Source organism: Gobio gobio, assembly GCF_949357685.1.
Source record: "Gobio gobio genome assembly, chromosome: 24".
Taxonomy (NCBI): Eukaryota; Metazoa; Chordata; class Actinopteri; order Cypriniformes; family Gobionidae; genus Gobio; species Gobio gobio.
The window spans coordinates 18055156-18081843 of NC_137120.1; the positions used below are offsets into that span (position 1 = coordinate 18055156).

Genomic DNA, 26688 nt, shown 5'->3' on the forward strand with positions numbered 1-26688 from the left:
CGAGTCCTTATTCTCTGGACTCGTGACTCGACTTGGACTGGCGGACTGATGATTCGTACTTGGACTCGAGTCTCGAGGATATATAAAAATATATAAAATCGCACTTGAGCATTCATCAAATTAATTACGTTGTTTCTGACTAAATAGGTTAAAAAAATTTGATACAAGTAGTTACACTTTCCCTGTTTCGGGCTCCCAAGACCGGCCGTGATCTATTTTTTCCCTCACAGACACTGCTACCGCTCGCTCTCCTTGCTTGACAACACACTCACTGACTGACGTCACTCACTTTACGCCGCATTCTTGTGCATTATTCGCGGGCTAAATGTTGACATTTGTCGTGAAGTTCGCCTACACGGATTTTGCATCTAATGCTGAAAAGAGCAGCGCTAAATGTTGTGTGTGTGTAATCGCACAATTGTGGAAAAGACTGGGACAACTTCAAACTTTAACAGACATCTGTCACGGATGCACCCAGAAAAGTAAGTAAAATGCTTTCCATTGGCTAACATTAGCTTTAAAAAAAACTATTATTGCCTAATGCATATATGATAATAAACAGAGGAAGCTAGGGTTGGGCGATGTCTGCCTATTTGGCATCAGACGTCGGCGATGTACAGTGAAGCGAATGTACAGTGACGTGACAATAACTGCCAGATTCAAACTGTGCTTTCTGCGGAACGCGCTCAGCGCTTAATCCCGCTTATGTTTATTTTAGATTTCAGATATTTAAATACATATAATTTATAGCAAAACAATACATTTATAGTTTGTAAAATACACAATTGTGTCTATGGAAGCAGCAATAAACAATCATTTCAAATATATTTGCCGACATGACATACACTACAGCCCAAAAGTTTGGACACATTACTATTTGTAATGTTTTTGAAAGAAATTTCTTCTGCTCATCAAGCCTGCATTTATTTGATCAAAAATACAGAAAAAAATGTAATACTGTGATATATTATTGCAATTTAAAATATTTGGTTTTCAATTTATTATACTTTAAATTATAATTTATTACTGTGATGCAAAGCAGAATTTTCAGGATCATTACTCCAGTCTTCAGTGTCACATGATCCTTCAGAAATCATTCTAATATTCTGATTTATTATGAGTGTTGGAAACAGTTCTGCTGCCTAATATATTTGATGAATAAAAGGTTCAAAAGAACTGCATTTATTCAAAATAAAAACATATTTTCAAATAATATAAATCTCCTTTACTATCACTTTTTATCAATTTAACACATCCTTGCTGAATAAAATTATTGATTTATTTCAAAAAAAGAAAGAAAAAAAATGACTGACCCCAATTTACTGACCAGTAGTGCATATTGTTGTTACAAAAGATTTCTATTTTTAAAACATTTGCTGATGCTTTTTTTTTTTTTTTTTACTTTTTATTTATCAAAGTATCCTAAAAAAGTATCACAGGTTATGAAAAAATATTAAGCAGCAAAACTGTTTCCAACACTCATAATAAATCAGAATATTAGAATGATTTCTGAAGGATCATGTGACACTGAAGACTGGAGTAATGATCCTGAAAATTCAGCTTTGCATCACAGAAATAAATGATAATTTAAAGTATAATAAATTGAAAACCAAATATTGTAAATTTTAATAATATATCACAATATTATTTTGTATTCTGTACAAATTTTTTTATTTTTTCTGTATTTTTTCTGTATTCTCGAACACGGGACTCGACTCGGACTCGAACTCAGGTAATGGTGACTCGACTTGGACTCGACTCGGACTCTTCTTTGGTGACTCGGACTTGGACTCGGACTCGGAACACTGGGACTCGAGACTCGACTCGGACTCGACAGTTGGTGACTTGACTACAACACTGGTGTCAGCCCTTTAGATTTGTTTGCTTCTCTGCTGATACCCTTTATGCTCCCATTATATATTTTAATACAGCCAAATTCCCAATAAAATTGTTTCATCTATATATTTTTCTGTTTTTGTTGTCAGACAATATAAAATGGTGACTGAAACGCGGCCCATTAAGACTACATACAGGGCTCAACATTAAGCCTTGTCATTCACTTGTACGAGTAAAACAGTTGCTTGTCCAGAAAAAAAAGAAGGATTTTTTGTGGTGTAAAATTTCTGAAGCAATATCCTTTCAGAATATTTGGAGCTTTGACATACTTGAATCTGCATATGTGTGATAGATTTGTGTCTATTACGCAGTTGTAATTTTTTTAATGGGATTGTAAGAAATGTTAAGAAATTAAAAGTAAACCACCAGTAGATGGCGTCAAGTAACTGTCTAAAGTGAGTCATTCATTCAAACGATTCATTCCAATGGCTGATTCATTCAAGAATGAGGCAGGTGTTTATGAATAGGGTTGGGAATCGTGAGAAATTTTCCGGTTCCGGTTCCGGTTCCGGTTCCGCCTAACGATTCCGGTTCCGATTCCGGTTCCATTAAAAGTATTAAACAAATAGTGGTAAAGGAAAAAGGCACAATACGCAACTCAAACAATCCATTTTGTGTTTATTACTTGCTCTAAAATTTATTTACAGGTTGGCAATGTCAAAAAAGTCCTGTACTGTACATATATTACAGTTTTAATTAAGCCATTCTTGCAACACATTTTTTTTCAAATGAATTTTGTTTCACCTCTGAAATTGTCTTATTACATTTTATCTCTCTGTCTCTGAATAAAACCAAGTTATAAATTATATTTATTAGTTATATTTATTAATTAGTTATATATTAATTTAATAGTAATTCAGTTATTCAGTGAACTTGTAAATAATAAATTGCAATTCAGCATTACAAAGGTAATTGTGCCTAAACGCTCACCTAAACCATGGTGACTCAACGGTTGACAAATATATATATATATATATATATATATATATATGTCCTTTCACTATAAATCTGGTATAAGCCCTGTGGCACCCTGTGCTGTAGCAAATGTTTTGTCAAATTGCTAGTGCAGCCTTTGCATGTTATTAACTTTTCACGTGTTACATTTTGCTTCATTATCATTCATTCTTTGGAAATGAATCCATACTTGTGACTTTCTCTTCGCCATGCTGGTGGTCAACGAGAAAATATGTGACGCAAAACCGTAAATGTGTAGCGCGAGGGCTTTCAGTGCTGAACTGCGTTTCACTCCTGGAAGCGGCAGGCAACGTAATTAATATTCATGATGAGGTGAGCCAGGGTTGCCAGGTTTTCCCAACAAAACCCGCGCAATTGCACAATCGTTTCAACCCGCGGACATGAAACACAGCCCGCGGCAACAGTGGAAAACGGGAAAGCGGGAAAATCACGGAGTTGGCAACACTGGCTGTCACTCGCTATGAAAGGATACGCTTCCAGCGCTTCGCACACACATTGCACCAGAACCGTTTTCGGAACCGAAACTTAGCAATTTCGCGCGGTTCTGGTATTTTTCACAAATCAGTTTCGGTTCTGCATAAGAACCGGTTCTCGGTTCCCAACCCTATTTATGAATGGGTCATTGAATCTTTGACTCAACCGATTCATCAAAACGCTGAATCATTCAGTAACGAAATCAAGGCTGAGCCTGCGTCTCAATGTGCATTCTATCCACCCTAAAGACATTAGTAATATTCAATACTATATAGGGCGGATAGTATGCACATTGGGATTCAGGGTTGCTACGCTACGGTTCTGCTGTGATCTTTGACTGTTTTTGTTCTATTTTAGCAGTAAAATAATTTCAACTTGTTCCTTCTAAAATGTAAGTGACTTAATATTTTAATTGAGATGCTAGCTTGCTTAGGAAAACAGCATTCTTGGTCGTGTGATTTTGCTTAACTGTATCAAGTTATAAAAAACACATTTTGAATTTTTACTGCAGTATGTTTAACTGAGTTTCTTTATGTGTGTGCGTCACTCATGTGTCCATTTCTCCTCGAGATGATGCACAAGCCTCAACAGCTATTTTTTCAGGAGAGCCACACTGATAGGGCCAAATCAATAGCCACTTTTACCGCAAAGTTATCAAAAGTTACATCCAGTCATAAATAGCATGTCTGCTTATCAGTTCGTCATCCCTGAACATACAATATGCAAAGCAATAAATGCAAAAGGTAGATAGATAGTGGGTATGCATAATATATTTTAATGTAAACTTTCTGTCAATCGATTAAAAAAATTAACTAGATTATTCACACATTTTCTGTCTAAAACAAGTTTTTAATATATTGTATAATGTAATAATTCCAAAGTAAATCACCAAATTAAATGTAGAAAAAAATAAAGACAGCATATTTTAAATATTTGTTCAAAGTTAATTTAAGACGTTATTTAACTCATTTAAAACTGTTCTTATGAGGATACTTGACAAAACGTACATTTAGGCATAATTCTGTGTGTTATTGTTTGATAAAGAGCGAAAGATAACTTGATTCTGGCGCACTGTCTGTGCTCCTGATGCTGTCACGTAACCCACACCACTAGGCTGCGTCCGAAATTGCGTACTAGGTGAGTAGGTACTACATTTGAATTTGGACGAACTTCGTGACCGTTAAAGTATGTTCTATATAGTATGAATGAATGTAGTATGAATGTAATCCGGACGTACTATATCCGCCATGTTGTCATGATCATATGACCTACCAGCGTCAGTTGCGTCCCTTCACCTCCATTCATAAATCGTCTCCCGTGGCCTCATGGGATAGTAAAGTGTCCATCGTATGCGCACTTCAGCATCTCGCCGGAAGTAGTAGGTCATTCGGGTACTTTTCGCCGACTTTTTTCGAATACTATGAATTCGGACATACTACTCTGTTGGCGTACTGTTTTTTGCACACTATATAGTAGAGAACTATTCGATTTCGGACGCAGCTCTATTTTTGTTTTGTTCTCTGGTACAGCGCACAGCCTCAACTGAATGCGCTGCTCCTCTCAGCCACTCACTGAACAGCAGAAGCAGAGAGAGGAGCGCCTGCGCAGTGGCAGGAAAGCAAGATCTTGCGCTCGTGCGGCAGTAGCGGGGGTTTCGGAAGCTAGATCAGGTTAATAAGTATATTCATCACATTGCGCTTTCTTATGAAGGCTATATTCAATATAAACTGGCTATCTAAAAAAATGTAATGACTAAGAATAAAACGTAATGCTTTTTAATGCCATTTAAGGCCTTAATTTTCGCAAATTCCATTTAATGACTTTTAATGCCCCGCGGAGGGTAAGTGGGTAAGTTTCATACAAAAGCAACATTTTTGAGCAAAATTCTGAGAAAATCATGTTTTTTTCCAGACAATTGTGGCAATGGCGGGAAAGAGTTAATCATGACCTCTGACCTTTCCAAAATCTGACATTAATCAGAATATATTATATTATATTATATGCAGATTGGAAAATGTACATAATAATTACATAATTAATATAATACTAATATTAATTAATATAACATATTTGTTCTTAATTACTGCATGTGTTCATCCTATAAACATCTACTAGAGTGGCTCTAGAAAGCAGAATATTTAAGGATGATGTTCCTGTAGATTTGTCAGGTCTAACTCTTCTTCTGAAGTGATCATTCAGAGTCAAACCTTCACTGGTTCAGACAGGCATCGCGCCTCGGCAGTCGGTGTGTGTGTGTGTGTGTGTGTGTGTGTGTGTGTGTTTATTAGTGCATGAACACTCACTGTTGTCCCCTAGCTGCAGTGTCAAGTTCCTGCACTGCAGGACATTGAGTCGTCTCCCGTTACTGGAGGCAAACGGTGAGTACATGTCTGCAAGAGGAAGCTCTGGTTAACATCTCAAACAAGCTTCACACATGCTATACCAACATCATCAATGAACACCTAAACATCTCATACCAGTAGTCAAAATTTGGACACACTCGACAAACAAATTTGCATTCTCACCACTCGACTGGTTCCTGTATTTCTCTGTGTGCTGTTTTTCTCGGAGCAGCAGACCCAGAGCAGCCTGACAAAGCACCGCACCAGACGGCCTCTGGGCTGCTGGGAACAGCTGATCGTAGTGCTGTGGGATGAAACTGGTGTGAACGTTTCCGGCCTCGAACTCTGGATGCCCCGAAAGGCTCAGTAAGAAGTCGATGTTGGTGTTGAGCCCCACAATCTGTCAAATGTACATTTGTTAAACAAACCCTTACGGAAAAACCACATGACTTTCACACGTGAAACACATACTTCACACATGGGGAACATGCAGTTTTGGAACAATTCCCATGTGAAAATCATGTGGAATACAAGGGAAAATTTACATTTAGAATAATGAAGGAAATCTAATTCAGTTGTTCAGTTGAAGTATATTGTGCAGTGCTGTTTTTAAATGTCTTGGATAATGTACACCAAATGAGCCAAAACATTATGACCCTAATATGCTGTTGGTTCTCTGCGTGCTGCCAAACAGCGCTGACCCGCCAAGGCATGGACTCTCCAAGAGGCGTCCTGTGGTCTCTGGCACCATGACGTTAGCAGCATTGGATCAGACTTGTTGGTCCAGCACATTCCACTGATGCTCAATTGGATTGAGATCTGGGGAATTTGGAGGGCAAGGCAACAGCTGAACTCATGTTCCTTAAACCATTCCTGATCAATGTGTGGCAGGGTGCATTTTCCTGCTGAAAGAGCCACTTCCACCAGGGAACACCATTGTCATGAAGGGGTGGTCCTGGTCTACAGTGACAATGTTTAGGTAGGTGGCACTTGTCAAATTGACGTCCGCCTGAATGGCTGGACCTAGGGTTTCCCAGCAGAACATTCCCTCCACCGGCTTGTCGTTGTCATAGCCTGACGTCGTCATACTCAATTCTAGTCAGAATATGAGTCTGATACTGCTCCGTTGGGCTGTGATTATGGGGCGTGTTTCAACCGAACCAGGAAAGACTTCAATTGGATAGACCTACAACCAATCAGAGCAACGGAGCGACGCATAACGTTAGTTGTCAAATGTCAACAGAAGTCAACTGCACACAGTGTTGCCATGTCCACGGGTTGAAGCGACCCCAATTATGTGATATACAGACCCAGGAATGCGAATTTTAGCTGCCAGCCCTGCCAAAATAACACATATTTTACCCCCCAAATGCCTTTTTTCCGGAGAACCCCCCCTGGAAAGCTATTGGGCTTGTTTTTGGCTAGTTTTAAGGGAACGTTAGCAATTGGGCGCGTTTTGTTGTAAAACTTGGTAACCCTGTACCTGCATGCAAGCTGGAATAAGTTACGTTAGAAGAAAAAGATGAGTGTAAACGATCTTTGCCGGTGTTGTAAAAAAAGAATTTAAGGATACACAGAGTACTTACCAACACGATCATCATTTCTGAGAGAAATAGTAAAGGTGGACGCATATATGAACAAGTTCTCCGTTTAGGATTAGAACAAATTCAACCCAAGCTCCTTTGATGACGTGGATGATTACGTTTATGTTGATAATCTGTCCATCATCGTCTAAAGCCCGCCCTGACAATTTCATTGGTCCGAACAGTTTCTGTTCAGGCATAATTACTTCTCTATGGATCAAGTCCAGACCGAACTGCCCGAGTAAAAATGTTGTGGGCGGGGCTAAGTTCGGCTGGCATCCAGGCTATCGTTGTCCCACAGTGCATCCTGGTGGCATCACTTCCCTGGGTAAACGGCGCACATGTACACAACCGTCCAAACGATGCAAAAGAAAATGGGACTCATCGGACTAGGCGACCATCTTCCGCTGCTACAAGGTCCAGTTCTGACGCTCACGTGCCCATTGTAGTCACTTTTTGATGGCACTCTGTTGGCTCGGACCAGACAGGATAGCCTTCAATACGCTCGTGCATCAATGAGCCTTGGCCGCCCAACACACTATCGCCGGTTTGTGGTTTGTCCCTCCTCGGACACTGTAGGTAAATTATTACCACTGCTGACCGGGAGCGACACACAAGCCTTGTCATTTCAGAGATACTCTGGGCCAAATTGTTATGGCCAAGGCGACTGGGTCAAAGTCACTCAGATCTTTATTCCTGTCCATTTCTCTTGCATCCAACATGTCGAGGACTGATTGTTTGCTTGCATCTAATCTATCCAGACCTTAATATGTGGCCTTGTTAGGACATTACTGGTCAATATGTTATGGCTCATCAGTGTACATCCAGTCGGTTGTTATTGAAGGGATTATGTACATGACAGGTTGATCAGGTCTTGCATTACACTGAAGGGGTTTATTCTGCGATAACTACTGGCTGGATGTACATTATCCTGCTTATTACATGGCTACTTGAAACATAAGTAAATAATTAGACATAAAATATTGATCCGAGTCGAAATATTTTCTTAGCTCATTAAATGCAAAGCTTCCGTGGAGAAAGCAGTTGCTAGCAAGCGTCAGTTACCCAGATGAGCCCGTGTTATCAGTTTTTACTGGTTGTTATCTGGGAATAGCATACCGCTGGATGGAGCGAATGACAATCAGAAACAAGTATTCCACAGAGCCGTGTAATAACAGAATAAACTCTGACAGGGTGATCAGAACAGGTCATGAAGGGGTTCATTTTGCAACAACTGACTGGATTAAAAAACATTTTTGTTACTTGGGAAAAAAAAGAAATACTAAAAGAAACTAAAATATCAGTGCTTATGAATGAGAATGTGTGCTTACATTGTATTGTCGCAGACAGTATCTGAGTCTTTTCAGAGCAGCTGAGCGATCTTCTCCCCAAACCACCAGTTTAGCGATCATGGGGTCATAATGGGCAGACACTTCATCACCTTAGACATAATAAACAGACATACAGCACTTACCAACCAATAGCAATGAAATCATTCATGAATGACATAATCATTAACTAAAAATACATTTATTAAAGAATAATATGAGAACTTGTTTACTTGTATTACTTAAGTAAAATCAAGGGCAACACATCATTGTCCAGGAGCGTAATTCTGGATTATGTACCATAATCATTGTCTGTTTTTCCTTCTGTCTTCAAAGTTAAAATGAAACGTTGCCATTAAATGAATGCGAGCTTACAGTGAATTGTAAAAAGACAGTGAAAAGTCCAGCATACGTGAAAACCTGTTCTCATCCTCATTTTGATTATGAAGTCAAAAAATCGTATAAAAATGTAGATGAATTGTTCACAGTAAGATCTACAACATGAATTTACAAAATAATAGGGTGAACTTTCATTTCAAGCTGACTTTAAAAGTGAAGATTTTTAGGGATTTCTTAATGCATTTAACACACCTTCCCCGCCCCAGACCTACCGTCCCTTTACGTCATATTATTTTTCATACAGTTGACTGCTGACAAAAATAAAGAAGGGCAACAACTCACTGTGTGATGGAGCATCAGTGGCTACTGTAGCAGGCTGAGAGTTTGGGGTGTGGCTACTGTAGCAGGCTGAGAGTTTGGGGTGTGGCTACAGTAGCAGGCTGAGAGTTTGGGGTGTGGCTACAGTAGCAGGCTGAGAGTTTGGGGTGTGGCTACAGTAGCAGGCTGAGAGTTTGGGGTGTGGCTACAGTAGCAGGCTGAGAGTTTGGGGCGTGGCTACTGTAGCAGGCTGAGAGTTTGGGGTGTGGCTACAGTAGCAGGCTGAGAGTTTGGGGTGTGGCTACAGTAGCAGGCTGAGAGTTTGGGGTGTGGCTACAGTAGCAGGTTGAGAGTTTGGGGTGTGGCTACAGTAGCAGGTTGAGAGTTTGGGGCGTGGCTACTGTAGCAGGCTGAGAGTTTGGGGTGTGGCTACAGTAGCAGGCTGAGAGTTTGGGGCGTGGCTACTGTAGCAGGCTGAGAGTTTGGGGCGTGGCTACAGTAGCAGGTTGAGAGTTTGGGGCGTGGCTACTGTAGCAGGCTGAGAGTTTGGGGTGTGGCTACTGTAGCAGGTTGAGAGTTTGGGGTGTGGCTACTGTAGCAGGCTGAGAGTTTGGGGCGTGGCTACTGTAGCAGGCTGAGAGTTTGGGGTGTGGCTACTGTAGCAGGCTGAGAGTTTGGGGCGTGGCTACTGTAGCAGGCTGAGAGTTTGGGGCGTGGCTACAGTAGCAGGTTGAGAGTTTGGGGCGTGGCTACTGTAGCAGGCTGAGAGTTTGGGGTGTGGCTACTGTAGCAGGTTGAGAGTTTGGGGTGTGGCTACTGTAGCAGGCTGAGAGTTTGGGGCGTGGCTACTGTAGCAGGCTGAGAGTTTGGGGTGTGGCTACTGTAGCAGGCTGAGAGTTTGGGGCGTGGCTACAGTAGCAGGTTGAGAGTTTGGGGTGTGGCTACAGTAGCAGGCTGAGAGTTTGGGGTGTGGCTACTGTAGCAGGCTGAGAGTTTGGGGCGTGGCTACTGTAGCAGGCTGAGAGTTTGGGGCGTGGCTACTGTAGCAGGCTGAGAGTTTGGGGCGTGGCTACTGTAGCAGGCTGAGAGTTTGGGGCGTGGCTACAGTAGCAGGCAGAGAGTTTGGGGCGTGGCTACTGTAGCAGGCTGAGAGTTTGGGGCGTGGCTACAGTAGCAGGCAGGCTGAAAACTCTTGCACTCGTTCAATACAGATTGTAAACACGTGACATAGGAAAACAGCTAAATGTATTCCTAATATGTTGGACCTATATTGAAACTAGCCTACTTTTACCTGTTGAGACATGCCTTCACAAGCAGCCATAAGAGCTGTGATTGTGATGTTTGAGATGGGGGATGCGCAAAAGATGCGTTTGTAAGGTTTTTTAAGATACGTTTTATTTTTGCAAAAACAAAAATTAATTAATTAATTAATTAATTAATTAATATTTGAGAGTCAATAAGATTATTCGCATTATGACAATACACAAATATTTTATACTAGGGCTGGCTGGGTATTGACACATTTCACGATTCGATTCGATTACGATTTCGATTAGTTTTGATTCAATATCGATTATTGTGGATATATATCAGATACAGTACATGGCAAATTTTCATAAGGAAAAAAAAACCTCTAACGCTGTAAACTATAGGCTACATGGTAGTCAGTTGGTACTACATTACTATAATATTGAAGGTTAAAATTTACTGATTTATATACAAACAAATTACACTTAAGGATGTTTTTTATAATAATAAAATTATAATACTAACTTAACAATTACATAATCATATTTCTACTCCAATTTGTTTTTTGAAATATAAATTGTGGTTAGTCATAAAAACTTGACGGATTTATTCAAACATGCATTAATATTGAAGAACATTAAAAATGATAGTGAATAGCCTATGTAATGTGGTTATCAAAATGCTCATCTCTAGCCTTCATTTAGCTAGCTAACTAATGAGTTTATGTACACTGAATGGTTTTTCTGAGGTAAATGTGGCATTACGTGACATTGTTCACAAGCTGTTTTAATAAGGTCTTTCCGCGGTTGAAACACTGATTGGGCGATTACATGTGACATGATAAGGATTTCGGTAAGTTGTACTCTATCTTTTAACACACTTTCAGATGCTCATTCATGTTTATTTCGTGCTGTAACTGATATTAAAGCAGAGGAGATTATCTGTTCATGTGAGATGCCGCTTCTCTTGAGCTGAGCTACTGCGATCTGTCACACCACATTTTTAAATTTCGTAATAAAATGGACGTAATTTGAAATCTGAGACTTTGTTTCATATCAAAAGTAACAAAGCACAAAGATTTTTGCAATTTATTGGATGGGTGGGGCTCTACAAAGTTCCATTCATTCATCAACTGAAAACAGGATGACTAATCAATTCTTGGGATTTAAGAATCGATATCGGTTCATAAAAATGAGAATCGATTGAAATCGAGAAATCAATATTTTTTACCCAGCCATACTGTATACTTCACAAAATGTCATTATCATGATAGAAAAACAACAGCAAAAAAAATGTTATATGGGAAAGAAATATTATGTAAACTAAAAAAGAAAAAAAACCTTGTAATATGAGGTTAAATGAAATGTAAAGCACCTTCTCGAACCCCCGTCTCTATCCGTGTGCACTGATCACCCTGCGGGGTGGACAGGTGTAGCAGTGGCCCCGCTCCAGGAAGGAAGTCGTTATTGGGGTCTTCAGCGTATATTCTGGCTTCAAAAGAATGACCCTGCAACACTATCTGCTCCTGCGTGAGGGGCAACTTCTCCCCCGCTGCTACCTGATGGACAAAACACCGCATGACAAGAATCTGAACAATCTGAATTAAGTGAAAAGATATTTGCAGCATCAAACGTGTAAAGAAATCAGGTGTCATTGTGACCCCTTGTGGACAAATCTGCACATGACTGCATTGTATTACTTGTGAAATAAGTCAATATTTTAAGTAGCTTACACGCAGTTGCCACTCCACCAGGTCTGTTCCTGTGATCATCTCGGAGACAGGATGTTCCACCTGCAGACGCGTGTTCATCTCCATGAAGTAGAAATTGTGCTGCGCGTCCATGATAAATTCCACAGTTCCTGTTCAGTCAAAAATTTCAATTCTGTCATCAGTGACTTGTTGTTGACCAGTAAACTACTTAATGGTGAATAAAACGTTAATTTCCTTTAAAGAGAGCATGTTATGCTCTTTTACAAAGTCTTGATTTTACTAGAATAAGTTTTCATGCTTGAATGTTCATTATTTTCCCAAATTCTCCACTGTTGCGGCTCCTCTCTTCCCAGTCTGTCAGTAACGTTCATAGACAGTAAAAGAAATGGACACAGCGACCCCACAGGCCAAAAAAATGCAGTTTGGGGGTAAAATATAATTTTTTTTGGCAGGGTTGCCTTCTAAAATTCGCATTCCTGGGTCTAAATATCACATAATTGTTCTGTTGACATTTGACGACTAACGTTATGCGTCACTCCTTTGCTCTGATTGGTTGTAGATCTATCTAATTGAGGTCTTTCCTGGTTCGGTTGAAACACGCCCCATAATCACACCCAACGGAGCAGTATCAGATTCATATTCTGACTAGAATTGAGTATGACAACTTCAGGCTAGCCTTTTTGCACATTTTCTGTTATCCGGGAGTGATGCGCGATGACACGCTGCCAAGATGGCAACGGCCAGCTCGTCCCTACTTCACACTTCAAAACTGCTCTTCAGAATCCTATGGGTGACGTCACGGACACTGCGTCCATATTTTTTTACATGGTCCCACCCCTTACCATAACCGCCAGTTTCAACACTACTAACTAACTCAACCAGGCCCCGCCCCTTTATTATGCATATGAATTACTTAAATGAGGAATATTGTGACGTTTGTACCCAGAAGAAAACTCAAGACTACAATGGAGGCGTTTCAGGGAGTTCAGAAACACTGACACTGACACTTTTCATGCTCAAACAGCAACATTACACACTAAAGAAAGATGAACATGGGGAAAAAGCATAATGGGTCTTCAAATAATTATATTTTACTAAAGTAATATTAGACAGTATAAACTGTGTATTATAAACTCAATATATATTATATATTAAAAAAGGCAATATAGAAACTGTATTTGACGATAAACACTACCATTTGGGGTTGGTCGGTAAGATTTAAATTTTTTTTTTAATATAATATGTTTACCAAGGCTGCATTTATTTGATTAAAAAAACAGTACAAATAGAAAGATTATTACAATTTAAAATTACTGTTTTCTATGTGAATATATAGTGAAGTGTAATTTAATCCTGTGATCAAAGCTGATTTTTCAGCACCATTATTTTTTGATGAATAGAATATTTTGTAAGATTATGAATGTATTTACAGTCACTTTTGATTGAGTTAAAGGGTTAGTTCACCCACAAATGTAAATTAATTACCCTCATGTCGTTCCATACCTGTAAGACTTTTGTTCATCTTCGGAACACAAAGATATTTTTAACCAAATATGAGAGATTTCTGTCTAGGGCTGCCCCCTAATAGTCAACTAAAATGAGAAGAGAAGAGACGAGAAGAGACTTAAATCGACCAAGATTTTATTAGTTGGTTAGTCACAGAAAGAAAGAAAAAAACTCCACAGGAAGTAGCGGTGGGTCCTTGTGGTAATTATCAGGCAGGAAATCCAAACATTCGTCTATCATCCATCGACCTTAAATATGGCTTATCATTTGAAGCATGCAAGTAGTGGCGACTTTACATAGCCGCTTGCTCTGACGTTAACCTAGATAAATGTGCTCTATCATTAGCTGCATATCCAAGTGCTCGTGTTCACTCACGTCGCTTCATAAAATTGAGGTTAAACCACTGGAGCCACATGATTAGTTTTATGATGACTATCTGGGGCTTTAAAGGGGTAGAGTAGCTGTTAATGGAGGGCGAGAAAGCTCTCAGATTTCATCAAAAATATCTTAATTTGTGTTTAGAAGATGAACGAAAGTCTAACGGGTTGGGAACGACATGAGGGTGAGTAAATGATGACAGAATTTACATTTTTGGGTGAACTATCCCTTTAATGCGTTCTCGCAGAATAAAAGTATGAATACTTTTTTTTTTTTTTTATTACTGACCCCAAACTTTTGAATGGTTGTGTATTGTCATCACACTAAAGCCGTCATAACAGAGGTCACATGGCATTATCATCACCTGCTCCAACATAGTTGACTGCTTTAGCTGCCCGCACTGCGGCCTCTCCGAGTTTCTGCCTGACCTCAGGACTGATGCCTGGCTGTGGTTACACACACAAATACACAAATACACGTTAGTTTCATTAACACAAGCACATATCATAACCATACAGAGGCAAACTTTATCCCAAAGCAAAATATGCTGAATGAGTGAATGGGTGTGACTTTTACCCCAGGAGCTTCCTCTATGATCTTCTGATGTCGTCTCTGTACGCTACAGTCTCTCTCAAACAGATAGACCGCATCACCGTACTGGTCTCCAAACACCTGTACCTCCACGTGTCTAATGCAACAGCACAAACACTCACACATCAAATCACGTACATCAAACTGTGTGTGCGACACGTACTGAACCCAATAAACCAACCAGACCTGGGGTTTTCCACAAACTTCTCGATCAGCATGACGTCGTCATTGAAGGACTTGCGTGCTTCTCTCCGAGCGGATTCCAGCTGTTCGTGGAATTCTGCTTCCGAGCGTGCGATTCGCATTCCCTGTGTGAGTCGAGGCAAATAAAGCAGAGGTTTCTAACAAGCATAATAATCACAGAATCGTTCAGTGAAAACACAACTCACCTTCCCGCCGCCACCGCGAACGGCTTTGATCATCACAGGGTAGCCAATCTTTGCTGCCTCACTCTGAAGTCTCTCATCTGATTGGTCCTCTCCATGGTAACCCTCGATGATGGGCACGCCAGCAGCTGACATGATGTGTTTAGATGTGCTAAAACATAAGAAACACATATGTATATATATGTATTGGAAAACACACTTTAATGTTGGGTAGACTCCACCCCCACGTCACGCCCCCCAGCTATGACATGACGCCGACCAAGTCTATAAGAAAACAATTTCGTCTATCGTCACAAAATCCATAACTTTTTGCCGGAATCGTCTGAAGATGATACGATCCGATTTTAGTGAAAATCAGACAAACGGTCAAGGAGGATTTTTACAAAGTAGGTTTTAAAGAAAATCAAAATGTCAGACAGAAAGTTTGGCTGACTTTTTGATCTCTGCATTACCCAAGGAATCTATTAATACCAGTTTTACTACAATAGGCTAATTTAAACAAAAGTTAGTTTTTTGTAAATTTCATTATAACTTTTGACCACAAGGTGCCCTAAAACTTTTTGAGTACTGTCAGGGCATGGTGCCAATGACACATACCAAGTTTCACATCTCCTAACCAGTAGGTGGCACTGTGCATGCAGCATCAGGTCATGGTTGTCATAACACACCAAGTTTGGTCAGAATACGCCAAAGCGTTGCAGAGATATAGCCTCACGTTCATTTTGACGCACATTACTCGAGAACATATTTGGTGCTTGGCCCCTATAAGTAGCACTCCCTTCCTATGCGGGTCAATTTGACCCACATAAATAAATGGAAAGTGGGGATTTTTTTTTTTTCATTTGTCAAAAAAAATCCAAAACAAATCTGGCACAATCAAAAAAACACACACACACAAATGAGGGCATGAGACTATAGAACATCCCAATGCAGAACACACTCGCATACATATGCACAAACACCTAGGAATTCTCATTAAAATGAATGTGGTTATATAACGGGGGCAATCGTGAAAAAAAAGTATAATTTTAGTAGCCTAGAAATCTAGACGCACCCTAGCAGCAGAACATTTATTTTGCCGCGAGTGTAGTCTAGCAACTCTCGGTAGACCTGAGAGCATGAAAAAACAAACTCTGGTCAGGCCAATCACAGCGTGTGTAGAGTTGGTGGCCGGGCTTAACATAATGACGGCACGTCACGCCAGAGTTGCGGACGGAGGTTCTCCGTGCTACTCGTAAACAAAGCTGACGAACAGCGGTCTTTTGAATCGGCTTCGGCCGCGACTCTGGAAGACTTGGAGTTAAGCTTTTCTTTGAGAAAAGAACGGCACTGAAGTCATTCTTAAGAAAACAAGATATGTTCGAAGTTTTGCCGACCGGATACGGCGAAAGTCTATCAACTAACGTTAGCTCGGCGTCACCTTCTTCGCTCTGGTTGGTTGTGGCGCTCATGGCGCTATCCAATTGAGAATGAGGAGATACGTCATGGTCGCTTGCTGTCACGTGACAAATTGGGCGGAGTCTGAGCCCATCCACCATTCTGGGATCCCACGCTATCGGTTGCTCCCATTCTAATTTTTTTCCACCACCACGTCCCTTTAGGGGCTCCGTACTTAAGCTTGTTTAGAAATGCTTCAACATTTTTCATTTACAGAAAAATAGTCATGACAGTGTACTCTGTTAAGTGCACTTAAGTGGGCTTTTATTTCATTCATATATCTGCAAGTATAGTTTTTTAAAAAATATAAAAGTGCACATTCAATACCATTAAGAACACTTCTTTTCCACAAGGGTTGCTTAAGCATTTCTAGGGTATTATTATGCAGTTCAAATAAATTTTTTTTGCAAATGTTCTTATGATCGAAATATTTGCACCTTTTGATTCCCATGTCCCGGATGGCTGATGAAGGTGGGCCGATGAAGATGATGCCTTCTTGTTTGCACAGTTCAGCAAACTCTGTATTTTCTGACAGGAAACCATATCCAGGATGGACCGCCTTACCAAAACAACAACAATAAAAAGAGAGAGATTGTCAAAATAAATATATCCCCCTTGTTCAAAAAGCCATCTCTTGACGTTAGCACACCTGAGCGGAGGATTTCTTGGCCACATCCAGGATCTTGTCCATGCACAGGTAACTCTGCTGAGACGCCGCTGGTCCGATATGATACGCCTCATCCGCCTAGAGATACAGAGGGAATGAGACCACTGACAAATGTTTGGAAACATTAAGGTTTTTTGATGGTTCTGAAAGAAGTCTCTTCTGATCACCAAGGCTGCATTTATTTGATCAAATGCAGTAAAAACTGTTAATTAAAATCACTGTTTTCTATGTGAATACAGTTGTGGTCAGAATTATTGGCGCTCCTGGTAAATATGATCAAAGGCGGCTGTAAAAATAAATCTGCAGTGTTTATCCTTTTGATCTTTCATAAAAAAAAAAAAAGCAAACATCTAACCCTTCATTGAAGTAGAAGCATTGAAATTTATTATGAAATTAATGCAGCTCTTCAATGCTAGTTAGCCCCGATTATTGGCACCCCTAGAATTTTTTATGAGTAAAATATCTCTGAAGTATATTCCCGTTAATTTTTTATATGTTTTAGCACACCAGGGTGACTAGGAGCATGTAATTGTCCAGCCATGACTTCCTGTTCCACAGGAGTATAAATATGAGGAAACACAAAGGCCAAATTCCCTTAATCATTCATCACAATGTGTAAAACCAATGAATATAGTTCTGAGCTTCACAAAATAGAAAGTGGCATTGAAAATCCCCATTTCCACCATCAGGGCAATAATTAAGAAGTTTCGATCAACTGAAGATTCATGTGTCTATTTGTCTATATCGTCCCAATGCACGGCGAGGAGGAGAGTTTGAGTGGACAAAGACTCTTCAAGGGTCACAGCTGGAGAATTGCAGAGATAAGACGAGTCTTGGGCTCAGAAAGCCTAAAGCAATATCAAACAACCCCTATATTTCCACCCCACACTTTCAATTCTTTTATTTCAATGAAAGCTTAGAGTTTTTTGAATGAAAGATCAAAAGGATAAACAATACAGATTTATTTTCACAGCTGACGTTGATCATATTTACCAGGGGTGCCAATATAAGTGAAGGGCACTGTATATTATGAGAAAATTAGTTAATTCCTCACCTTCATGTCATTCCAAACCCGCAAGACATCCGTTCATCTTCGGAACACAAACAAAGATATTTTTGATGAAATTCGAGAGCTCTCAGACCCCACATAGACAGCAACACAACGACCACGTTCAAGACCAAGAAAGGTAGTATAGACAGTTAAAATAGTCCATGTGACTCCATTGGTTCAACCGTATGTTATGAAGCCACGAGAATACTTTTTTGGCGTAAAAAATAAACGAAAATAACGACTTTATGCAACAATCTCCTCTCCCCGGTCACTCTCCTACGCGATTCCCTTTGTTGGGCTATTCACAAAGTGCAGCGCTTCCGGGTTCTAAAGCAGAACGGCGGCTCACTCACTATTGGCAGAGCACGATCCGATGATCACATGATCACATGCATGCGTTGTGGTGCTTACATGAAACGTGTAGGAGACTAGCACGGAGGAGAAGCGATTGTTGAATAAAGTCATTATTTTTGTTTGTTTTTGCGCACAAAAAGTATTCCCGCGGCTTCATAACATTAAGGTTGAACCACTGGAGTCACATGAACTATCGATGTCTTTACTACCTTTATGGACCTTGAAAATTGCAATTACGTTGCAGTCTATGGCGGGTTCAGAGAGGTCTCGGATTTCATCAAAAATATCTTTGTGTTCCGAAGATGAACGGAGGTCTTACGGGTTTGGAACGACAACTTCTTAATCAACTTCGTAATTTTATCATTGATTTGATTAATTCTGACGATATGACAACAAGTTGATTTTCTTTCAAATGAGTCTAATGTCCCACAATTTCTTGGATTTGGGTTCTAAATGGGGACGCAGGTTAAGGTAATATTGGTGTAGTTAAAGCTGTTAAACTTGACAGTATTTTCACTCTCCTGGTTATTTCTTGTGTCAAAGAAGCCAGAGAAAGTCTCAATTGCTGTAATTGTTGTATGCAAAGCTGTGACTCATTGACAAAAAAAGAAAGCAAAACAAAAAATAAAGTAATGAATTTGACTGATAACATGTTTTTTAAAAAGGTTTCTATCAGGGCTGGATTTACCTCAAATTGTGACATATGCAAATCAAATTGTTGGGCCCCGAACCCCATAGAAAGGACCCCAGTCCTATTACCAACCAAATATTCATCAAATATTAGTGGTGGGAATCTTTAGTCACCCCACAATCCGATCCGATTCCGGGAGTCACGATCCAATTCCAAAACGATCTACTGTTATTCTTATTAATTAACTAGTTTACCGACTTGAATTTTTTTAAATTACATATGTAATAAGTAATTTATAAAATAACTACAAATTAATTAAAATGTAATCGTCTGTTAAGAATTTTAAACTATTATAGCTTCGAAACATAAAAGCAAGTAGTAAATAATAGGAGGAACAAAGAAACATATTACAAGCAATCTTTTTACTTTTGAAAACTTTATACATTTTAGTACTCTGAAATTGGTTTTTAAATGTTTGAACAGTCATGTGTCGCCGCTGTTTTCTGCTCTTATTATTAGGCGTCAGGGCTCACTTAGACCCTCCACCAGAGCCTCAGTCAGTGGGGACTGTGTTCTTCCAAGATTTACAAAATCTTTTGGTCAGTCCAGTTTCTCTTTTAATGGATCGAGACTATGGAACACTCTGCCCACTGACTTAAAACTGCAGACAGACATGATCAGCTTTAACAGAGGTCTCAAACAATGGCTGAAGTCAAGTCAAAGCTGCACACATGGTAATGCTGTATGAAATGTATATTGATGATGTGTATTGTTTATCTTCTTAAATATTGTATTGTGTACTGTTCTGCATTGTGTTTTGTATACTGTATTGTGTTGTGTTTTGTGAAATGTGTAGCCTCCTATGGACAAGTGTTGTAAATTAGCAGTTTTGCTATAACACTAGAAACAATGTATCTGGTTTGCCCAATGCTGTTGTTATGTCCATATCAAATAAATAAATAAATAAACAAAGAGTGCTTTTAGTATTTAAGATTTTCTGAACGTTTTCCATTTAAGAACTGAGAGTGATTTTTCTCTCATCTTTAAAGTTGTTTGATTATGACATCATAGACAGCGGGAGATAAGCTGCATTCACGCACATATCTCTTTTGAAATATTAGAAGATGTGGTTCATCCTGTCTGTTTAATCCCTTAAAGGGATAGTTCACCCAAAAATGAAAATTCTGTCATAATTTACTCTCCCTCAAGTTGTTCCAAACCTGTACGAGTTTCTTTGTTCTGCTGAACAGAAAAGATGATATTTAGAAGAATGTCTGTAACAAAGCAGATAGAGCAACGTCTGAAAAATATAGATAGATAAATAGATAGTATATATATCTATCTATATTTATATAGTACCTATATAAATAGATAGGTAGCCCGTCTGAAAAACACATAGGCCCGGTACTTTGGCCTTTGCGAGCACTGGCGTTACAAGTAGGGATTGGCAGCAGTGGTCGAGTAATCGAGTACTTGAAAGTGACAGCCCTGACTTATATTTGAAAATATATTTGTCTTTTTTTTTTATTGGTTATTGCGTCATTTTGCGCGGTACCTGAGGTCTGATTGGTTAGCGTTATACAGCACGCCTCCAGACCGCGGCGAAATAAAGTGAAACTGAGGCGCGCACTGCAGTGATGTCTGGAAACACTGTGATCATGAAATGTTTAGTGCAAGATGCGCCAATCTGTCATAGCCTACATAGCATTATAATGAGAACACGATGGAAATAGAATGCTGTAAATGATCTGTGCTTAGTTCCCCGTGTATCAGCTGTTAAAGGAAATCCACAGAGAAACTAGCGAGAACACTCAGACTAGCGCGTGAAGCTCATGTGCGCATTCCTGTCCTTTTCTGCAGATGCATGTTGTAAGATTACTTTTATGTTGTCTATATCTGATTAATCTAATATAAAACGCGTTTGGTTGAGCTTAATAAGCTAGCAAAGCGCTGCCGTTATACCGTCTGTTGTTCATTCTCTTCAGTTTCAGCTCAAATGCATTAATGCTCGACATTATGGGTTAGAGACGGTCATATTCTTTTTAGATAGGCTATTTCTTTCTCAGAATCATTGATATTAGTAATGCAGCAGTGCTATACTGTTGTAGCAAATTAGCTCTATATGAAATATTAATAATAAATAATAACTGGTTATAATTTATTATGAATATTTGGATTAGTTAATATAATTAATTTACTGTCGTAAATTAATATTACAATCAATTAACCTATTTGTCCCATGAACACTCAGGATCAATTGTTTATTAACTCTAAGAAATGTACATTTCCGGGGCATTGGAAATGTCTTTCTTAATTTACAATACTACTAAGAGCAGTAACCAAGATCTAAATGATTAGTGACTCCAGTTATGAGCTTGAGACACGGACAACTTTACGTGTAACATGAACAAGATTTTATTAACTAGTCTAAACACTTAAACTACTCTAACATACACACACATACATGCATACAGTTTACCAAGGGAAAAAGAGCTGAAGCAGAATACAGGGAAGCAAGAAGTTACAGCATTGTCTGAAATTCAGCAGATCAACAGCCTTGAGCAAACCATCAGTTTAGTTCTAAAATGCCCTTCTTTAAAAGGGGTAAGGATACTTAATGTATCAAATAATGAGACTAAGTTTGATACTTGCATGTCTCGCCCATTTGAATTAAACTGCCCTGATGCAATTTGTTGAGGCTCCAGTTGATCCTTGCTGATGTGGTCTTGATGAGAGAGAACCAGTGGTAGTCAGTGTATCTTTGGTGAATGGAAAGACAAGGCCGCAGCCTGGCACAAGCTTTGGTGGGTCCTTAGAGGCTTCTAGTTTAGCATCATCTTCACGTCAGCATTTCAGAAAAAGAAAAAGCCCAGCTAAAAGCTGATCAGTTACTTTAAAGCGTGAAGATGGCACACCCCCTGGAGGTGCGAGATCCAATGAGAAGATTTCCCTTTGGAGGGAAATTTTACGACCCTTTGTGTTCTAGCAAGGCATTTGAATATGTACTTTCATTGGGTGTTTAAGAAAAGAATCTTTAAGATTCTTATAATACTAATGCATCACAACGTTAGCAACATGTAATGTAAATTAACAAATCGGTGACGAAGATTGGCTTTTTTAGAGACCAAACATGCCGCACATATAATGTTGGTTACCCATATATGCAAAGTCTGAAACATTACCCCAATTGAGTTTACAAGAATACAAACGCCACATAAAAGGGAAAATCATGAGATGGGAAAATTAGATACATGTTTACACATTTATCAAGTGGTTGTATATAGACTATATATAAGATTAACAGGGTTTTTATTCCTGTTCCTCTGCAAGAATTTAAATGAGGGTCACACCTCTCAGGACATTCTTTTCCGTCGTAAAACCCAGTCTCAGTGTGTGTCCTGTAACAAGACACTGCGTCCTGCCGTTGTGTTAGCTTCATTTGGGGACGTTTCACAGGCCTTATTTGGGAGAGTGAGTTTACTGGATTATTCATTAAATAAATGAATAATATGTGTGTGTGCCTGATTGGTCCAGACGCTACATATTCCCCCCTTTCGATCGTTGTTGTCTCTCTCAAGGACAACCACGAACGACATTGGAAGTGCAGAAAGATCAGACACACCTCTGTCATACAAGGCTGGAAGGCCATGGTGGCCTCTGGTTGTTTTTGTTTCCTGGAGTGGTGGTCGTTCCATCGGGTGATGTAGACAGTAGCCACGTCCAGGTCTCTGCAGCAGGTGCCGAGGCAGCAGGTGCCAAGAAAGTGTGTCACCTGTCCTTTGAGGCAGGTGGTTGTTTGTGACTGCAGGGAGTGGTTATGGGTATTGTGTAGTGTGAAGAGAGTTTCAGACTGACCTAGTGTTGGTAGCACAAGGGCAGCAGGTGGTCATTAGCCCTTTGTTCTGCACCAAGGGACCAGGAGTCTGAAGTCTGCAGTGTTACTCTTCTCTGGCTGCGGTGCTGACTTAAGCTTGCCCAAGTTGTGTTGGGCAAGAGTAAGAGGTTTGTTCTTCCCAGTACTCCTCAGGGGAGTTCTGATCACGGAGCTCTTTTACTAGTGCTAGTATCTCTTGTAACTCAGAAGCAGGCGTGTCCAGCTGTCTTTGTGCAGCCTCTGTTTGGCACCTGTGTGAAAGGTGTGGAGGAGGATGTTGTTGTTGAAGACTGCTGTGGGACGTCCTGTGGTGTTTGCTGGGTGAGAATGTTCTTTTCCATGGCTCCTCCCAGCGGTTGGTCTTGAGTCTAGATCTATGGCCATGGTGATGGTTTTGCCCTCTGCTGGCTAGCTTTTTGTTAAAGGCTCTTGCATTGTGGAAATGCTGGGTGCCTTCTGGTGCCAGCTTTGGATTCTTACAAACCCTTTTTGAGGAGGCCTTGTGTTTGTTAAAGGCCTTCTGTGTCAGGTCACGCAGTTGTTGGATAGGCATTGTGTTGGCGCAGGCCATGATGCCTAAATGATGACTTACGATAGGATGGAGGTTTCGGAGAAAAAGGCTCTTGAAGCTGGTGTCCTCCTCCATCCCAGATTCGTTGCGAGCTCCGAAGTAAGCTCGTCTGAGTCTGTGATAGTAAGCATAGGGAGTTTCATGCCGACCCTGTTTGGTGTCTAGGGCAGCGATCAGTTCGTTTTCAAACTCTGAGAACTCCTTTATAATGGCTTGTTTCAGCTGCTGGTAGTCAGACTTGATGTTTTCTGGCTGCCGGGCCAGAAAGCTTCGCACCTCTGGGCTGGATGTTATCCAGATCAGATAGAGTCTATCTTGATGGTGCACACTCTTCAAAGACTGCAGGTGAAAGTCAATGTCTCGCAGGTAAGCGTAAACGTCGTTGTCTCCTGCAAGCTCTGGTGTAAATGCAGGGATCTGTCTGGCCGTTCGGTTGAGGTCTTTGAGTGTCACTACATGTGTCATTTCAGGATTCGTTTGAATCAGTCCTTTTCCTTCTGCGGCTGCAGAAGCTTTAAGGAAATTGTCCGATGACATGTTAAGCAGAGGGGTTTGTCTCCCCCCTTGGTAACTCTGTGCTTGGCTGGGGGAGGTTTCTCTGCTGATTGCAAGTGGGGGAGTGAGATGTCTCTCCCGCTGTGGTTCTTTTTGCAGCAGGTAAGAGCGTCTCAGTTCTCGTTGGACCATGTCAAGTTCATCTTTGGTGTTGTCCAGCTGCTGGGTCAGTGCCTCAATTTCAGCTCTGGACACCTTCAGTTGACCTTCACAGGCCATGATTCTGGCATCTTTTTCCAAGATTTCAGAATTTGCTGCGTTTAACAGTGACTTTGTGTCAAAGAGTTCCTTTTCCAGGTCCTCTCTGGCTGTCTTTTCCAACTGCTCTTGTTGTTTAGCAGTTGTCAGTGCTGTTTGAAGACTGTGGATTTCCACCTGTGTCTCTCTTCTGCCAGGGTCCTTGTGTCTGTCCTGAGCCTCCATCTCTAGCTGGTCTATGCGGCTTTTAGCATGTGTCAGCTCCTTTTGGGACTCTGTGATCTGGAGTTTGAGGTTGTTTACCTCCTCTTTCAAACCTGTGAGGTTGTGGGCCAGGAAGATAACCTCAGTCAGATATTTGTGGTCATACCTCTGGTTTGAGTCAACTTTCATTAGTTGTCTTCCCTTGTTATCCAGTTGCATTTGGCTCTTGTGCTGAAGGTCGTCAGCGGCCGTGGGTAAAAGGATGTTCTTCAAAACACCTAGCCAGTCCTTTTGGTCTGCCATCTGGGCAGTTAGGCTGAGCATCTGCAACATTCTGGCACACTTGTGGTGAGAGTAAGGGCAAGAGACTAATGCAAGATCAAACAGAATTTGGAGCTAAGGGCAAAGTGAGACAGCTAGGTGTATAATGTACAGCTAGGTTTTGCCAGGTGTGGTTAGCAAGTGAAACGTGTACCTGATTATTACTATCTTAGCTGCAAATAGCAGGATGCTCAGATTTGTGTGGATCTGAGTGGCTTTGCTAGAAGAGCGTAAGCCTAGATTTAATAAATGACTTAAGATGGTTCTTGTGGTCAAATTATTTCTCAGAACTTACTGATAGCATACAACAGGCTTGATCTCTGAACAAATGAAGAAGAGAAAGAAAGAGGAAGAGGAGAGCTTTCCGATTAGATTGTGTTTATTAGTGGTACTCAAAATTATGCCATAGCAATCGTCTAGATTACTTGTGTAGCTGGCTCATAAAATTAAAGCAACTGTTGGAAATAAACAAATCTAGAAGGAAAGTTGTCTAGTTACCTTTGCGGTTTCATGGGGAAATGAAACCACAATAGAACAAGAGGGTTAAATGAAAAATTAATAGCTGACTTCTATTATGATTAAATTTAATAAAAAGATTTAAAGTGATTAAAAGCAGCTGACTGATCTGGTATTGGGAATAATCAATTGCACTTATGATCAACCATTAGATTTGCTTTGGACATCATTCTATAGTTGGTCACAGCTGCTGCATGTTCAAGACCATACCATGTGTTTGTCCCTCCATAAAGTTTGAGTCAACGTGCCATTGAAAGTTCCCAATAACTATAAAAATTCTTCTCTAGCTAAACAGTTTACATGTAATTAAGTTTAGATTTAATTAACAAAGTAACTGCACATTTAGCTGAACAGCGTTCAGTAAGGAATGCACCTGAAAAGTGCAGGTGAAATTAGATGAGAAGAATTAAAGTTAAGATAAGAGAAAGTGAGAATTCAGAAACCAGAAATGGGGTTAAAGGAAAATGGTTTTGATCACTTCACACTGCATACACACAAGCTGTAGTTAAAGGCTTCATGTAAATGATGCTAACAACTAACTGTTGAAGTTATTAGTTGGCTTAGCCTAAGCTGAAGGGCTGCTAGGTTGGGTTAGCTTAGCCACTTCGGCTGTTTGTTTACAAAATGGCGTCGGAAGGTAACACATGTGCTATCTAGAGTTAGCACTTCCTGTGACAAGTCGTTGTCATGGGAACCAATGCACTTTAGAGTTTCAGTGAGTGAGACACAGTTTTGATCACCAGGTAGCTATGCTTGTTACATGCACGGATAAAGTTTAGATGAATGACATCAATCTAACTATAATTTGTAAGGCTTCTACACTGTAAAAAGGGGAGCATCGCCCATATTTACATTTATATAACCCTGTACTGAGATTCCTTCGTCAGAAACAGGTTAAGCAATACTGCATTTGGAATTCTTTAACCAAAGCAGAGTAATCAATTCTGGTACAGTTTATATGCCGCTGAGCTGAGATTCCTTCGTCAAAACAGACTTGCGCTTTAATACTGAAATTAGGGTTTCTTCGCTAAAATCATATTAACCTTACACTGATACCATTTGAAAATATGCTTAAATGTGTTAAGACTTTTTCAATTACAGTAGAGATGTCAATTCAAATCATCATTTATCTGCATTCAAATAAGCCAGCAACTAGCGACCTTAATGCGGTATCGCATGTTGTGTCCTATTCTGACTAGAATTATCAAATAAATACACACTTTCAGGTTGACAG

At 40.1% G+C, this 26688-nt stretch overlaps 1 protein-coding gene across 3 annotated transcripts in view; it reads right to left on the reverse strand.

Annotated features, from left to right (window-relative positions):
* The window catches only part of mccc1 (methylcrotonyl-CoA carboxylase subunit), a 43934-nt gene that overhangs the window by 10419 nt on the left and 6827 nt on the right, over positions 1-26688 (reverse strand). For all 3 annotated transcript variants that reach the window (XM_079808343.1, XM_079808342.1, XM_079808341.1), the window contains exons 5-15: positions 17162-17257; positions 16950-17071; positions 15079-15226; positions 14876-14997; positions 14675-14786; positions 14463-14544; positions 12236-12363; positions 11878-12061; positions 8602-8711; positions 5871-6087; positions 5649-5735 (exon numbers count right to left, since the gene is read on the reverse strand). In XM_079808343.1, the coding sequence (XP_079664469.1) occupies positions 5649-5735; positions 5871-6087; positions 8602-8711; positions 11878-12061; positions 12236-12363; positions 14463-14544; positions 14675-14786; positions 14876-14997; positions 15079-15226; positions 16950-17071; positions 17162-17257 (1408 nt within the window). The remainder of the gene's footprint in view (positions 1-5648; positions 5736-5870; positions 6088-8601; positions 8712-11877; positions 12062-12235; positions 12364-14462; positions 14545-14674; positions 14787-14875; positions 14998-15078; positions 15227-16949; positions 17072-17161; positions 17258-26688) is intronic.